General features: G+C 46.9%; 3 protein-coding genes across 3 annotated transcripts; 2 read left to right on the top strand and 1 right to left on the bottom strand.

Annotated features, from left to right (window-relative positions):
• Positions 1 to 2,607: 2,607 nt before the first annotated feature.
• Positions 2,608 to 5,816, top strand: EAH_00034130 (ATP-dependent RNA helicase, putative; the record flags this gene model as incomplete). Its single annotated transcript, XM_013395824.1, has 6 exons — positions 2,608 to 2,682; positions 3,305 to 3,419; positions 4,005 to 4,593; positions 4,845 to 5,156; positions 5,296 to 5,439; positions 5,657 to 5,816. 6 exons carry the CDS (start codon positions 2,608 to 2,610, stop codon positions 5,814 to 5,816), a joined length of 1,395 nt encoding a protein of 464 aa, XP_013251278.1.
• Positions 5,817 to 7,733: 1,917 nt separating this feature from the next.
• On the top strand, positions 7,734 to 8,842 carry EAH_00034120 (hypothetical protein, conserved; the record flags this gene model as incomplete). Its single annotated transcript, XM_013395823.1, has 4 exons — positions 7,734 to 7,805; positions 8,018 to 8,074; positions 8,213 to 8,324; positions 8,688 to 8,842. 4 exons carry the CDS (start codon positions 7,734 to 7,736, stop codon positions 8,840 to 8,842), a joined length of 396 nt encoding a protein of 131 aa, XP_013251277.1.
• A 2,680-nt stretch (positions 8,843 to 11,522) lies between these two features.
• EAH_00034110 (hypothetical protein, conserved) lies at positions 11,523 to 12,911 on the bottom strand (the record flags this gene model as incomplete). Its single annotated transcript, XM_013395822.1, has 4 exons — positions 11,523 to 11,863; positions 12,090 to 12,287; positions 12,546 to 12,632; positions 12,749 to 12,911. The coding sequence occupies 4 exons, from the start codon at positions 12,909 to 12,911 to the stop codon at positions 11,523 to 11,525; spliced, it is 789 nt and encodes a 262-aa protein (XP_013251276.1).
• Between the last annotated feature and the right edge of the window lie 2,242 nt (positions 12,912 to 15,153).

Genomic DNA, 15,153 nt, shown 5'->3' with positions numbered 1-15,153 from the left:
CCTCCTGATCAACAGCTAAAATACCTTCCCCTGATGTAGGAATAGCGCCACCAAAACGACCCTCCGGAGGCACCCACCTCAGGGGGCTCGTCCGAGGGAGCCTCCTGACGGCCCCTCCGAAAAACCCTCCCGGGGGCCCTCAGGGAGCTCTTCAAAAACTGCAGCTCCCGTCACAGCGGAAGCAGCCTTGGGAGAACAGCATCGCTTGACTAAATTACACTGGTGATACCTCTGAACACTTGATTCGAGGGCAGTGCTGGCACAGTGGCAGCAGGGGCGGGGCGGTTCAAGTGGAAGTCAGGCAAAGAAAGGGGCGCAGGCTAGCTGCTAAGGGCCAAGGAAGTTGCAGTTGTCTACAGAGTCGCTACATTTACTAAGATGGCCTTGCAGCTGGGTACGCGTGGAGTTGCCTTGGAAGGAGAGTTGCAGCAAGGCGTGCTGCCATTCATGGCATTCCCCGTCTCCGCACCAGCCTCAACCCCTTGGGCCGCTGCGACCAGAACGCCTAAAGAATGATCGGGCCAGCTGTTTTTCTAAGCTGTAAGTATGTCGACTCGCTTGAGCTCACTATGGTCCTCGGCCAATATGGAAGACTCTCGTTGGACTCATTAGCACTGTAGTTTGAAGAGGGGCAGTTTCTGCAATGGCCGCTTCCCTTTACATTCACATTTTTGCGGAAGCTCTAAAATAATTGCCTACTACCCACATCGGTGAACAGGAAGAGAGCAGATGTATGGCCAGTCAGATCAAGTTTTACGCTGTTTGTTGAAGAGTAATGGAGGGTTGACACTGCTTAAGTGGCAGGCATTTCACTGTTCCAACCGCTAATCGACGCCTGACACAAACGACAAAAGTTTTTGAATACTTCGATAACGAAAGAGTTTTTTGGTGGCTTTGCAAGCCCACGCAGTACGACTTCGCAGTCATTTATATCAGGGGAGTCACCAACATGACCGCTGATGCACTCTTCCAGCGCCCCACCTCCCAGGAACTTTCCGTCGCATCTGCGCGTATCGGCCATGATTCCCGTTTCCTTTCTAAATCGCGTTCGTCTTCTTCCTTCGATCCTCCCGCGGCTGCATCTCTTTCCATGCTCAACGACAGATGATGGGTTGAGCGCTACAGAATAACCACAGGGATTTCACATCTCTTCAGCCACAGCGTGGACTCAGCCAATTATACTTTCCAGCATCTTTTCCACAAGGTGAGGTGCGAAAACGAAAGATCATGCTTTACCGGGCCATGATGAGGTAAACAAAACAATAAAACCGGAAGGACGGTCACTTTGATGGCCTACTATGCGCGCATAACGCGAAGAGAGAACCTCAGTTCTTTCTGTCTTCTGCGCCTCTCCAAGTATTTTTCAGCTGTGAGCTGCGCGCCTCCCTCTATCCATGGCTAGCTCCGCCGCAGCGGGCAACCTTCGCGCTTTTTTTCATAGTTTTGGTTGCTGGAGTCCTTTCCTACGAGTGGATCGACCCTGTTTTCACGCACGTTCTTATGCTCAGCGTCGACGTCGGTTCACTGTTTTTTCGTGCTCAAGCTACGAGGTGTGCATTAAAGAGCAGCTCATAACATAGGCGCGTGGCAAAGAGCGCCTTACATGAACAGCTGCCTTGCCGCTCTTCCTCAAAGGCGTCTCAGGATGATGGCCGGCAGCTGCAGCGGCAAAAATATGCAACGTCGGCATTCGCCATTCCCCCCCGTCTCCCTTACCACTACTCCTGCTTTCTCCCGCGCTCGGATCTGTAGTCCCGCCCCCAGCCTAAATCACGTCTCTCAGTAAACCTCTCCCTAGATGAGCCTCCCGCTACACGAGGTGATTCGATGTTTTGGAATAACAAAGTGGTTCATACTCACCAGGAACCGCTGCGTATGACCGTGCGTGCTACAGCTCATGTTTGCCGGGAGGGCCTGTGTTCGTCAATTGTGTGCAGTGTTAGCACTTGCCTCACATGGCCCCCTAGCTATGGAGGCACATGGAGTTAACATGCAGAGGGAATTGCAACAACAACGTGTAGTGCATATGATGAGAAGCAGCCACCGTTCCGTATTTAGACATTCCTAAGCCTTTGTGGAGCTGCTGTGTCCGCGAAGCATGGAAACTGAAGCTGACGCTCTCCAGTGTCTTTAAGCAATTCTTAGTTTAAGTATTTGACCTTTCGTGCAGCTCATGACGGTCCTCGTAAGAGAGCAAGTAGTTGCGTTACGAGGTGTGGGGATGAGGGGTTCTGCTGCGTTCGTAGCTCTGCCAATATATGAGGTAAATAGAGACTAAACGTATTTGCTGTGCAATTTTCAAATTAAGAATTGCCTAAAAAGAGGGGAATTCTCGTAGCAGACGTCCACAACATGGCTTGCGGCGTTAAATGTACGGGGGGGAGAGAGGGCTGAGCGGCCGTTGCTGCATGCGGGGCGGCCCTGTCTGGGTTTGTTGAATCTGTTCGTTGTTTCCGCAAATTTAATTTCTTAGCAGCAGAAGAAGTTGAATTTAAACCGCTGCGAAAGGACTTTTGCCTTTTTTCTTTTTTTACCGCGCAGGAGGCAGCGGCAAGATCGGCAGCAGCAGCAGCAGCACCTCCTTCTCAGACACCTCCCCTGTTCAAAATGGCGGCTCTCGAGCAAAACCCCGCCGACGAATTGGTCGATTATGAGGAAGATGAGCAGCAAAATGACACAAAGGTAAAGAGAATATTCAAATACAGGGCAACCTGCCCCGGCCCCCATCGCAACGCAACTTCCTTGGCGGCTGGTTCCCCCACTCGGGTTCTTTTGCCCTTTTCCCGCCCTCTTTCCTTCATTTTAATCCTCTGAACCATTTAACAGCATTTATTCCTTTTTGCTTTCAATTGCTAACTGCTTTCATGAGGGGGAAAGGGGCGCAAGGGAATAATGCAAGGCGTCCGTAGGAGGAGTGGGGCTTTCGGGTGTTTCTTGATGTTATTTTTGTTACTTTATGCACATCTCGAGAAAAGTATTCAGCAATTTATTATTATTGATCGGTGGGCTCCAAGAATCCTCGGCTTTTGCGGGGGGCAGTGATGAGGAGGCCCCGGTGGAGGTTTCTCAAGTGATGATTGTCTACATGTGTATGAGGTTGTTATCGGGGGTTGTTTCAGCATGGGTTAATGCGGAAGAGCTTTCTTCTTCTCGTTTGTTTACATCTTCTGCTTGGCTGCTTCGCGATTTTGCGGCCGTTCTTTGTGAGGCCTCCTTCTCTACCGCAGAATGGTGGTGGTGCCTTCTTAGAGTGTAGTGTTCAGGGATTAGGGCTTAGGGTTTAGGGTTTAGGGTTTGCATGCAGGAGAAGGGTGTGGGGGAGGAAGCAGTAGGTCGAGGGAATTACGTCTCCATTCACGCCAGCGGCTTTCGCGACTTTTTCCTTAAACCCGAACTTCTCAGAGCCATCGGGGACGCAGGTAAATAAATAGAAGCACCATTTGATGGAGTTTTGAAGGATAAATGGCAATGTTTATAAATACATTTCTTAGGGAGCATTGCTCCTAATAAACACAACTGCTTATGAACATAGTTCAAGTATTTACCTGCGTCGCAATGTCTCATGTAGACTAGACTTTCGCTGTCAGGCGTACAGGCGTTTGCGGGTGTAGTGGCTTTCATCTATAAATACCTTAACAGTCGCGTATGCGGGTTTTTTGTCGCTATTTATGTTTTAAAATATGTGTCAGTTGACGCTTAATGGCGTTTCAGGGTTTAGCATGCGCTGCGTTCCGTATGTGGTGTGCTTATTTGCGTCTCGTATTGCTTGGGTTGTCTGTAGGAATTCATTTGATTATTTTTGGGTGTATGTTTAGCTGTTGCTCGAATGGGATTTCATTGTTTGTTCGTCTCGGTTTTGTTGAGTTCATTATGCTCTGTTTCTTGCGTTTGTCCGCAGTCGTCCTCTGTGTTTGCTATACGCGTGTAGTGCATTGTGGAAAGCATAAGTGGCGTTTATTTGCATTTGTTTGTGCTTGTGTTTTGTTTGGGTTTCTTTTTTGCAGGCTTTGAACATCCGTCTGAAGTGCAGCACGAGACGATTCCGCATGCAATTACCGGTGTAGATATTTTGTGTCAGGCGAAGAGCGGCATGGGGAAGACAGCAGTATTTGTCTTATCAATCCTGCAGCAGCTGAACGTCGACTCCGCAGCAGCAGGAGCAGGAGCAGGGGCTACAGCGAAGCGCCCCGGGGGCGGCGAAGCCGCCGAGGGAGTTGCTGCTGCTGCATCTGCTGCTGCAGACAGCAGCGCGGTGCCTGGGGTGATGTGTTTGGGGCTTGCGCACACCCGTGAGCTGGCGTTTCAAATAAAGAATGAGTTTGAGAGGTTCAGCAAGTACTTAAAGCACGTAAAGTGTGAAGTCGTCTACGGCGGGGTACCTATTCAGAAGAACATCGAACTGCTTTCAGACCCGAAGCGCGTTCCTTCCATTCTTATCGGTACTCCAGGCAGAGTCCTCGCGCTGCTTAAAGGCAAACACCTCGACCCCAGCAAGATCGCTCACTTTGTCCTTGATGAATGCGACAAATGTCTAGAGAAGCTTGACATGCGCAAGGACGTACAGTCTATCTTCGTCTCCACGCCAAAGAAGAAGTCAGCCGGTGGCGTCTTTTCTATCCACGATGCTGTTGTGTTCTGCTGTCGAGCGGTGATGATGTCGTTAAGGAAACATTTTTGCTGCGCTTTTCGGTTCTTAAACTGTTTCGTGCCGCGTTTGCTGCTCTATTCAATACCCTTCGGGGCTTCTAGGGCGACTGGGCTGCTGCAGCAGATGCTGCTGCAGGGTGTGCAGCAGCTGGTGCTGCAGTTGGTGGTGATGGTGTTGCTGCTGCTGCGTCTGACAGACAAGTCATGTTCTTCTCGGCCACGATGGGGCGGGAGATGCGAGCGGTTTGCAAGAGGTTTATGCAGAATCCAGTGGAGGTGTTCATCGACGACGAGAGCAAGCTAACACTGCACGGGTTGCTGCAGTATTACGTCAAGCTGGCAGAAGCAGACAAAAACCGAAGACTGAACGATTTATTGGATTCTCTCGAGTTCAATCAAGTCATTATCTTCGTAAAATCCGTCTCTAGAGCGCAGGCGCTCAACAAACTCCTCACCGAGTGCAACTTCCCCTCTATCGCCATTCATGCTGGCCTCGATCAGGAAGAAAGGTGATTGAAAAAAAAATCGGGTGGAAATCTGTTTTAAATCGGAGAAACATCGGAATTAAGGGGTGTTTGTTCATCAGTTTCTCGCGTTTTCCTCTTGCTTTTTAGAGGTTTCCGTCACGGCTCCTGCGCTGGTGTTCAGGATCAACCGCTACCAGCAATTCAAGAACTTTGAAAAGCGCATTATGGTCGCTACAGACCTCTTCGGCCGCGGAATTGATATAGAACGCGTCAACATCGTTGTAAACTACGATATGCCTGAAAGCAGCGACTCGTATCTGCACAGGTAAGAAAGGCGCAGAAAGTTTTCTTTTGTAGACAAAGGACGGCAGATAGGCATTCAGGTTTATGTGCAGATCTCCACCACCGTTTCCTCAACATGTTTCTTTTTTAGTGGAAGGTGCTCTTCTTTAAAGCGACGAGTCACAGGGCTTGCTTAAGGGTTGTTAGATGAGAAAGAACCAATCATGTTGTGTTGCTATAATCTATTTTCCGCTTTTCAGGGTTGGCCGCGCTGGCCGTTTCGGAACAAAGGGATTAGCGGTGACGTTTGTGGCGAGTCAAGAAGACACGAATGTGTTGAACGATGTGCAGACACGTTTTGAGGTGCACATCCCGGAAATGCCTGCAACGATTGACGCTTCTCAATACATTAACCAATGAAGCGAAGAAAGCGAGCAGGCAACAAACAGCTACGCTGCTGCAGCAGCAGCGAGTTGTTTGTGCAGTTATATTAACGGGGGAGGAGGAGAATTTCTTTGCTACGCCGCGGTGCCGCTGTTGTTCGATTATGCCAATTGAGGGGCGCTGCAGTGTGTATGGCGAGCTATTTTGCTGTAAACAAACAACTCGTCGCGCTCCGTCTAATTGAAAACCGGAGGGTTGCTGTCTACGGTGTAAATACTTGTTGTGATGGTTGTTGTTCATTTATGACCGAACCAGCGGTTAAGTTGGGGGTGCGTTCTTCAGGCCCGCTGCGAGGCGGCAGCAGAGTTGGTTTGTTCTGTTCATGGGAATGGGGGCAGTGGGAAGTTAAGGGCCGGTTCAATAGCCGTTGAGACTTCGTCTCGATCTCGTGTTGATTACTACCGACATTTAACTGCCCTCGTTGCTGGGGTAGTATTATTATGCTGCTCTCCTGCTATACAGACAAGCACACTTAGCGTAGATCAAAGCCCTCGCATAACAGCTACCGACACGGGCACACGCGAGCCGTGCGTCGAGCTCTATGTCGGTGTGTCTGTCGCGGGGAGGTTCGGGAAGGAATTTGAGTGTCATCACAAGACAAAGGTTGAAGCACGCTTTAAACTTACTTCGCCACCAAGTCTTACTACCTAAGTAAAGTAGCAGCGGGATAGGAACGTGATAATAGTACTCGACGCCTCAGTCTACAGGCAGCGAATGCCTAGTATATAAATATATATATTAATCAGATCTACCAACTTTTATATACAACGAACGTGCGTTGTACTCATTTTCTAGCTCTAGATAACAAAAGTTGGGCAAACTGAATTTCTGGAGAGGTGGCACTGCACGGCTGCGCGGGGGCGGTAGGAGAGTCTGTATTGTCTTTTTTCGGCACAGTTTCTTTTAATCCATTTAATTGCTTTAATTGACATATTGCAAAATTTAGTTAGAGCTTCTATAGTAGATTTCAAGGAGGGGAGAGGAAGGGGTGCGAGGCGAAGGGGAGCATGGGCTTAGTACTACGCAGGGGTTGTCAATTTGCATGCTGGAGCGGCCGCTTTTTTAGTCTGAATTTTTGTTCTTTAAGATTTATGTGAATTACACTTTCGATTTAACCAGATGAAATACCCTGAAAACTATCTCAAGTTACTGGGGCCTCGTAGAGCAGCACCTGGGCTGGGCTGGTGGGCGGAGGTCTGTGGGCGGCCGGCTGTTTCCGTTAGCTGCTTAGCTTTTCTTGATAATCAAACATTGTGATTTAGTGAGTAAATTAGGGTTCATTTCTTTTTTGAAGACAGAAAATAAGTCAAGAGGAACTCGAACGCATCAAGGAGGCGTAATCTATAGCCCACTGCAGTCGCGACACTGCGTACTGCAGGTTCCTTGCAAGTTTAGGGTCCCGTCTATGTTGAATCAGAAGAAGTCTTCTGTTCCAAGCACAGAAAATCACTTCATTATCTTCTTTTTGGTGTTATTAGGAGGACTTGCGCACTGGGCTAGCCCATAGCCTAAGGCGCGATATCCCCGCAGCAACTGCAGCAGCATCAGTACCAGCAGCAGCAGCAGCAGAAGCTGTGTCTACTCCGCCTTCGCCAGCCGTGGCTTTCTTATCTACACAGCTGGAAGGCGCGTGTTCAGGTGTCTTCGCAGGTCGTCAGGGTTCCTTCCTCACAGCACTTCTGCTGTATGCTAAGCGCAAGCTGTCTTTCTTCTCTCCCTCTTGTTACCGAGAGGCTAGCGGGACTTTAACCGACCCCTCTATTATTTGCTTCTTTTGCTGGTTCGAACAGACCCCCGCGGCGTCCTGCATGTAGACGGCAGCTGCATCAGCTGCTCTCAACTGTACTTACACACTATAGCGGCTTCGTTGCTATTAGTATTATAGGAGGCAAAATGGTCCAGGGAAAAGACGTAGTTCCGGGCCAACCCTCGACTCAAAACAATACACAGGAACATCTCAAAAAAGTCAGTTTCTGTAGTCTCTCTTGTCAAATCTCCCCTTGTTCTTGTAATACCACGAGAAATAATAACTACTATTTATGGTAGCATTGACTTGTTTATTCCGTTTGTTTTTGCTGCACGCACGGGCGTGTACGTCTGTCTTGTTTTTTTAAAGAAGGAACTAATAATGATAAAGTATTTGTTTACTTTCTACCACCTTGCCGATGTTTGTTCAGGAGATGTGGGACGACGGAGAAGGTGAAGAGGCAGAGACGAAGGTTTTTGTGGACTCTGTAAGGGAGTAGAGACATAAGAGAGATGCTGGTTGTTGTATGGGGCTTGTTGCATGCAATAATATGTACGGAAATTCTTTAAAGTGATCCAAAGGACATGCAGAACGGAGGAAAATGCTTGTCTTTGTCGTGCTGCAGGACGCAGAAGCAGGAGACGCAGGTAAAGATTGGCTGCCGTACATCATCGCCTCTGTCTTTCTTTCTCTCCTCTTTCCTCCCCTTGGATGCGTCGCGTTTTGCTTGTCTTTAGGTGCGTGTTTCCTTTCTTGTAGAACACAATAATAAGAATGAATCACAATAAGCTTGTAAAGGCTAACCAACACAGAATGCATCAAATAAGAAATAGTATCGATATAATAAACATATGCAATATATATCATGCATCGAATAAGAAATAGTATAAATTTTATATATATCTGCAATACAACATATATATAATATATTCTATTGTAACTCAAGCTCTGTACAACGCACAAAAAAGGGCAGAGCCAAGACAGCAGAATTTCCATTTGTAGGCCATCTAGAAAATGAGCAGCAAGGGGGGAAGCGCAGTTGTTAGTTTGCTTCCTTTTATGTGTTAATTTTCTTATTCTTTCTGTTTTTCACGCCTCAGGAGCGCCTTCGGGCTCTAAGAGGGCCGTGTGGGCGGAGCGGGCGCTGCGTATGGGATCTCTTCTTTCTTTTGTTTACACTCTGGTGCTAGCGATGCTGCTGAGTGAGTATTACTATATTCCTAACAGCGGCGCTGTTCTGGGCTATGGCTTTTAACTCGAGCTGCTGTATACCGCTTGGGTTGGTGGTTGGGCTCGTGTACATACACCTCAACATACCACCGCTTCCCCCCTCCCCCCATACGTTGTTATTTCGTGCACTTTTAGTTTTACTTCTATATAGAATACGAACAGACGCTCTACAAGGCCTACCAATGCCGGACGTCCTAAGCTGGGATGTTTGCATCTAAATGTATATATAATATCAATGCATTTTACATTTAGATGCATATTATATATAAATGTATGCTGCATTTAGATGCGTAATATATTTATACGTGTATTACATTTAGATGTATACTACATCTAATTGTATATGTAATACACCTAAACGCATATATATAATATATATAATATATATATGATACATGTATATAATATATATCGTATATATTATATATAATGTATATATTACACCTAAATGTGTATATATTACATCTAAATGTACATTACATTTAAATGTACATGTACATGCAGGCGTATTTATTTACGATGCTGTACATTTGAGTGTTTATGTGGGGGGCAGGGAGGGCGAGAAGGACCTGCTTGGTTGTTCTGGGGTTTGTCTTTTGCTTGAGTGAATAGAAAACCAATGAAAATACAATTAACGAAGTAAAGATAAATAATTATACAATGAACAGCCTCCGGTCTTTCAACTACAGCTCCAAGAGGAGCTGCTGGGATTCTTTTGGGTTACTTAGGGACGGCTAGGTGAAGCAAACAGAAGAAAAAAGAAAGCGCGTAAACTCTTCTGTTGGGCACTACAGTGATGCAGAGCTTCCCTAGTGCATTTCTGCCTCTCTTGCTTCCGTATTTACACATGCTAATTATTATCTAGATGCGTTTGGAGTCATTACTACTTCAGTGTCTTCGCCACATACCTCATACGTACATGCATTTTATATTTATAGCAGCAGGTTAGGGTTTAGGAATTAGGGCTTAGCAGCACGGCAACTACAGCCATCTGCTACAGACCATCGCGTCTGTGTACCCATTATACACAAGATATAATCAGAACAATGGGGACAATCGAGCCCTTTTGACGCCGTTTATTATTGAACAGTTTCTCTAAAGTCGGTCCCCTCTACTTTCCATTACATGCAACAAACACCCTTACAATGGGAACTCCGGGATTAAACAGCAAAGTATTGCAAGCGCTGCTGTGTATGACGTGAATGACAGCAGGCTATACACTGCTGCTGATGGCGCAGCAGCAGCAGCAGCAGCAGGCCGATACAGGCCTGAGCTGCTCGGGTTTAGTTTAGGGGCCTGGCTAACTGTTGATCCCCTCTAGAAGCAAATCGAGTTTGTGTTCAATTTGACTAAGCTGACGAGACAACCGTTTCTGCTCGTCTTCAACAGCAGACAGACGCGCCTCTAACTTGGGGCCTGAGTTGCAAATGGTGTATTGAACACCGGACACAGAAAGCAAATACAAACAAGCACAACGATTGAAATGCAAATGCACTTAGTCATGAACTCTCGGATGAGTTTGTGTGCTGCTGAGGGGGAGAGGCTTCCCTCGACTAAAGAACGAGCATGCCTCTTACTTTATGCAATGTTAAATGGATGACTGCACGTATATGTGGGCAGTCACAACTGTGCAAAAGATACAGATCTGAGTTCACGAGGGAACTGTGTCTCCCACTTCGTACCACCCCGCCAACTACCTGTGAATGCATCTTCTGCTCATGTACTATACCAATACATACAAATATATATATATATATTGCACCTATATTATACACCTATATTATGCACCTATATTATGTATCTTATTATCATTCTATATCAACTATATATGTTATTTATTATTATTTCGTCGCTGACCTCCCCCGCTGTCGCCGCTACTCCTTAGGGAGGACAACCGGCTTTGCAGTTTCTCTAGTTTTTCGGAACCAATGGAAAAATTCCTTTTACCCTCGTCGCTGCTTCTTCCTGACGCTGAATGAAGTGCAGATGAAGCTTGCTGAAGACACAAAGAACAGAAACAAACAGCATCTAAACCACCGAATGGCAATAACAGTAAGATTTGTTTGCAAATCTAAAGACGCCAGGCGTATAAAAGTGTCTATGTGCAAGTTATATATATATATATATATATATATATATATATGTACATTATCATTCACAATCCTTAACATGCAATTGTGCCTGTTCTTTTACACATATGCATACATGAGATGTATATGTCGGGCACAAGTTTACACAAGTATACATATATTCATACATATTATCATTTTAGCCCCCCTACATATCCGTCTGTGCCTAGACTATTAAAAACATGTATATATACATATATATATATTTATATACGTACATTATATGGATTATACATATGGGTTCAGTTTGCTCAAAGAAGCAGCACTTACTTCGCTTGTTCGCGCTACAAAGTCTAAAGTGCGCAAATTCTTCAGATTTCCGAGTGCGAAATCCGCTTCTATTTGTTGGGTCTCCTCCTTCAATTCAGAAAGAAATACAGACCAGAAAAGGAATGCATTAACGTCACGTTATTGGATAATTGTTTCTTCTCGCCTTACTATATACTATATTCAAGTGTAATACTGATACTAGCTCCAAGATTCACCAGCAAACAAGCATTGTGCACAACTAAAGCTGCTCAGGAAATTGCAACAGGAACGAAATGCATAAACCCTAAAATACAATCTAAGTCCGCATCACATGAAATCACAAGAAGAGAAAGCCAACGGAGTGAAATGCAGCTGTTCGACATTAAACAATATTAAAGCAACGAGATTATGAGGGGGAATATTTAAAAAAATCATTTCTTCTTGTTCTCTTGCCTTTGCAACTTCCATCAAAGACGGCAGTTCAGCCTTGCAAAATTTCTCGAGGCTGCGGCATCTCCATTTGCCGTTGAATTCCGAAATACCGAAAAATACCAAACCCGCTGCGTCCGCTGCGTTTTTTGTGTTTGGCTGAAGAGATTGAAGGGGAATAGAGAACAAAACAGGACCCATAAACCCCCCGCATATCTCTATCACGCCCCCCTCCAGCTCTGCAATAACACAGAAAGCAAACAAGGAAGCATGCGCAACAATCAGCCTCTTTTTCACTCAGCGGATCCGCGCATGTTTCTATGTATTGACGATTACCACCACCTTTAAAGCGCCTGCAGCTGCACTGCAGCTCGCCCGTACAGCCCGTAGGAAGTGCGCTGACAAACCCACCAGTACAACGCGCACACAACAGGATACACGCAACCAGCTGTATTTTACACGCACCCGCGATAGACATGCCCGTTGTGTAGACAGCAGCGGCAAGGATGATGGAGTGACAGGTGTCAGGAACGGTCTCGAGATCAATAGCGAGAGAATTCGTCTTTTGGTTAAGAGAAAAACTGGAGCTCGCATCTTCAGGGTGTTTGTAGAAAATGCAGTCAACGAAGGAGCACTCGGTATCGAAAAGAAGTGCAAATATATCTGCACATACACAAAACAGAGAAATAAAGCAAAACCAGGCACAACGCAAATGATGAATGAATGATTGCGCAGCTGCAACCCCGCAAAACTACGGCGACAGCAAAGTCAAACTCTGTTTGTTCGTTTTTTCAAGCTGCACTCGGAATGGGAAAGGCTTGAATGATGAATGCATGCATGCAGTGACAATTACTAGGGAGCACCAAGCTATTTTGCCAGGCTCCAACCCCTAAGCTCTAAGCCATATTCCCTCAGCCTCACCAATGTCAATCCCTCCTGGGTACGCGTCTTCATCGAAGGAAAGTCGGACACAAATTTTCCGAAGAGAAGAAAGCTGCGAGAAGGAGACTGCAGGCGAAGCACCCAGGCAGCACACAACAGTTCGTTCAAGGGCTCCGGTATATGCGTTAGTAAACATAACAAGATATACTGCATGCATGCGTATTTCTGCTGCAACACCTCACCACGCCTCGTTGGAGTCATCTCATGGCTTTTCTCCTTCGAAGTCGAGCCGAGACGGCCGTAAAATGTGTCGCTACGCGCAGGCTGCTGCTGCTGGTCCTCATCGGCAGCAGCACCACCGGGTAAATACCCGCTGTATCCGCTGCTGAGCCTATGGGTAGGCATTGATGCTATTAATGTGATTATTCGAAATGCAAAAGAAGAACGGGAAAAAGACCCCTTCAAAGGCAGCGAACCTCTCCTGCCACTTCGTGCACGCCTCGCCGCTGGTGTTGCTTCCAACTCTGGGACGGAGTTGATCTCTCCTTGACCTCCAGTTGTCTTAATTTGTTTGCTGTATCAGTTCACAAAGCTGTGTGTACTAGAAGAGGTACGATGGCTGCAGCACCATCAGGCAGTAAGCAACTATCGAGCGGCAGCAGCGAGGAGCTCGGGATCCACCGAATGCAATGTTGTTTGTGATGGGCTTGTGTGACTGTAGCTTGAATATTCCTTTGAAGGTATAGACACACAAAAAGAAGGAACCAAAATGTACAAGCCTCCTCTCGCTCCTACCCCGCCCAAGTTAGCGGGGACCCCTGCGCGTAGAGCCCCCTTCGTTTTGCAGCAAAGTGGCTTAGACTGAATACAAAGAGAGTGAAATTCCCTTTAATTTGTACAAATATTATATGCATATTCAGCAGACAAAGAAAAGAAGCAATGCATGGGTAGTAGGAAGCCAAGGGCGTGCGCGTGCCCAGTGGACGCAGCACTCGGCAGCTAACAGGAGCCTCAGGCCATCGGAGTACTTCTTCTTAATTTTTTCTTGTTTAATTTAAAATAAAATGCAGCGGTGTTTGGTAGTATAGAAGATGCGAGCTGATCTCTTTTTTTAGCAGTAAGCCACGACGCAGTTGTCGGTTTCAGCCGCTACGCAAGCTGTTCCGTTGTCGGCTAACGGGCGCAAAGTAACGAGTGATGCCTCAGAGAAGTAAATTAAATAATTGTTCTATTTTAAATTCAATCAACAATGTAACAGGATGTGAAGCGGCCATTAGTTGGCCCATATTCGGGGGAATTCCTTCAGCAGGCCTTACACTCGGCGCGCGAGCACCGAGGACAAATGCATCGGAATCTCTTCAGCTGTACACACGCCAAAAAACATCTCAAACACGTTCAGCCTTCTCATGCAGACGGTAATCTCCTGACTACAAGCCACAGACTTGGTGCACTTGGCCCTGGTGCAGGTAATTGCTGTTGATGGCAGCAGGAGACCTTTGTTAGCTGTAAAAGAGTCAAGACTAGCCTTTAAAAAGGCATCTGGCTTCCTCTCCTTCTGTTAGGTTCCCTGGGCAAGGCGGCCCAAATGAGTAGAGCAGCAGCGAAAAGGTGCCCAGCCGTGTGCTGCAACACACCTTTTTGCTGCAACTCCTGCTGCAAAGCAACACCACATGCAAGAGTGCCCATGCCCCCTTCATGCGCGCGTCATCAGTGCCGAGATTCGTTAAAAGCTTGTTTGGCTTACTTGGCCCTCGGTCGCCAGCCTCCACTCAAGCAGGAGATATGTTCCGATTTCAGACGGACCGTGCTGCCTCTGCCCTCACCTCTCTCCTCAAACAGCACAGGCCCCAGTGTAAATGATCTCCCAGCAAAGAATGCGTAGACCGGGCTGAGGGCTTTTCCCAGCTTTCCGGAAGCTGCAGCGTTGCTGTTTCTGCTATTCCATCGATTCCTCCTCTTTCACCCGCTGCTGCTACGTTACTGCTGCATCTCTTGCTGTTGGGATTCCTGTGGATGGTGCTGCAGATTGTTGCTTCTGTTTATCTTCTTGCTCCTTCGGTTTATCTCCTCCTGCTGCCGCTCTTCCACCTGCAAGGGTAGTTTCTGATGCTGGTGTGGCAACCACAGTACCCCAGGCCTGAGAGTGTTCCGCGGATGCATCCGCTTACATTTCAGACAAGCAAAGAGAAATTTCTCCGAAGAGGAGCCCACAATATGCCATCAAAAAGAGCTGGCCACCCGCTCTACTGCTATGTTGACTCCAACAAAGCAAGGTCGTGCACTGTGATCAAAAGTGTGCAGGCGATGCGGGGCTCGATCGTACAATCGACGGAACATACCCTTCATATACTACCACCAGAGATTGCCGCCTATGCTGTAGTGATCAACCCGTCATCCATTGTTGAAGTTTCCAATAACAGCAACTGCGTGAATGAATAAGATGTAACAAGAGTACAATCAAACAACTCCTCCGTCACCGAAGTCGTGACGGAATATCCTTGTTTTGAAAAGTGTTCATCTGCTGTGGAAGAGATTGGTGGTCTGTTTAAACAGTCAAACCTCAGTCATGGAAATAGTGCCGACACGCCTTTAGTCCTCTCCAGACCGCATAGAGCTCCATCTCAAGTACCGGATTCTTCTGCGCTCT

The sequence above is a fragment of the Eimeria acervulina genome, genomic scaffold (genome assembly GCF_000499425.1).
Source record: "Eimeria acervulina Houghton genomic scaffold, Eah_scaff345, whole genome shotgun sequence".
NCBI classification, from domain to species: Eukaryota; Apicomplexa; class Conoidasida; order Eucoccidiorida; family Eimeriidae; genus Eimeria; species Eimeria acervulina.
This window is presented reverse-complemented; position numbering and strand designations above follow the sequence as displayed.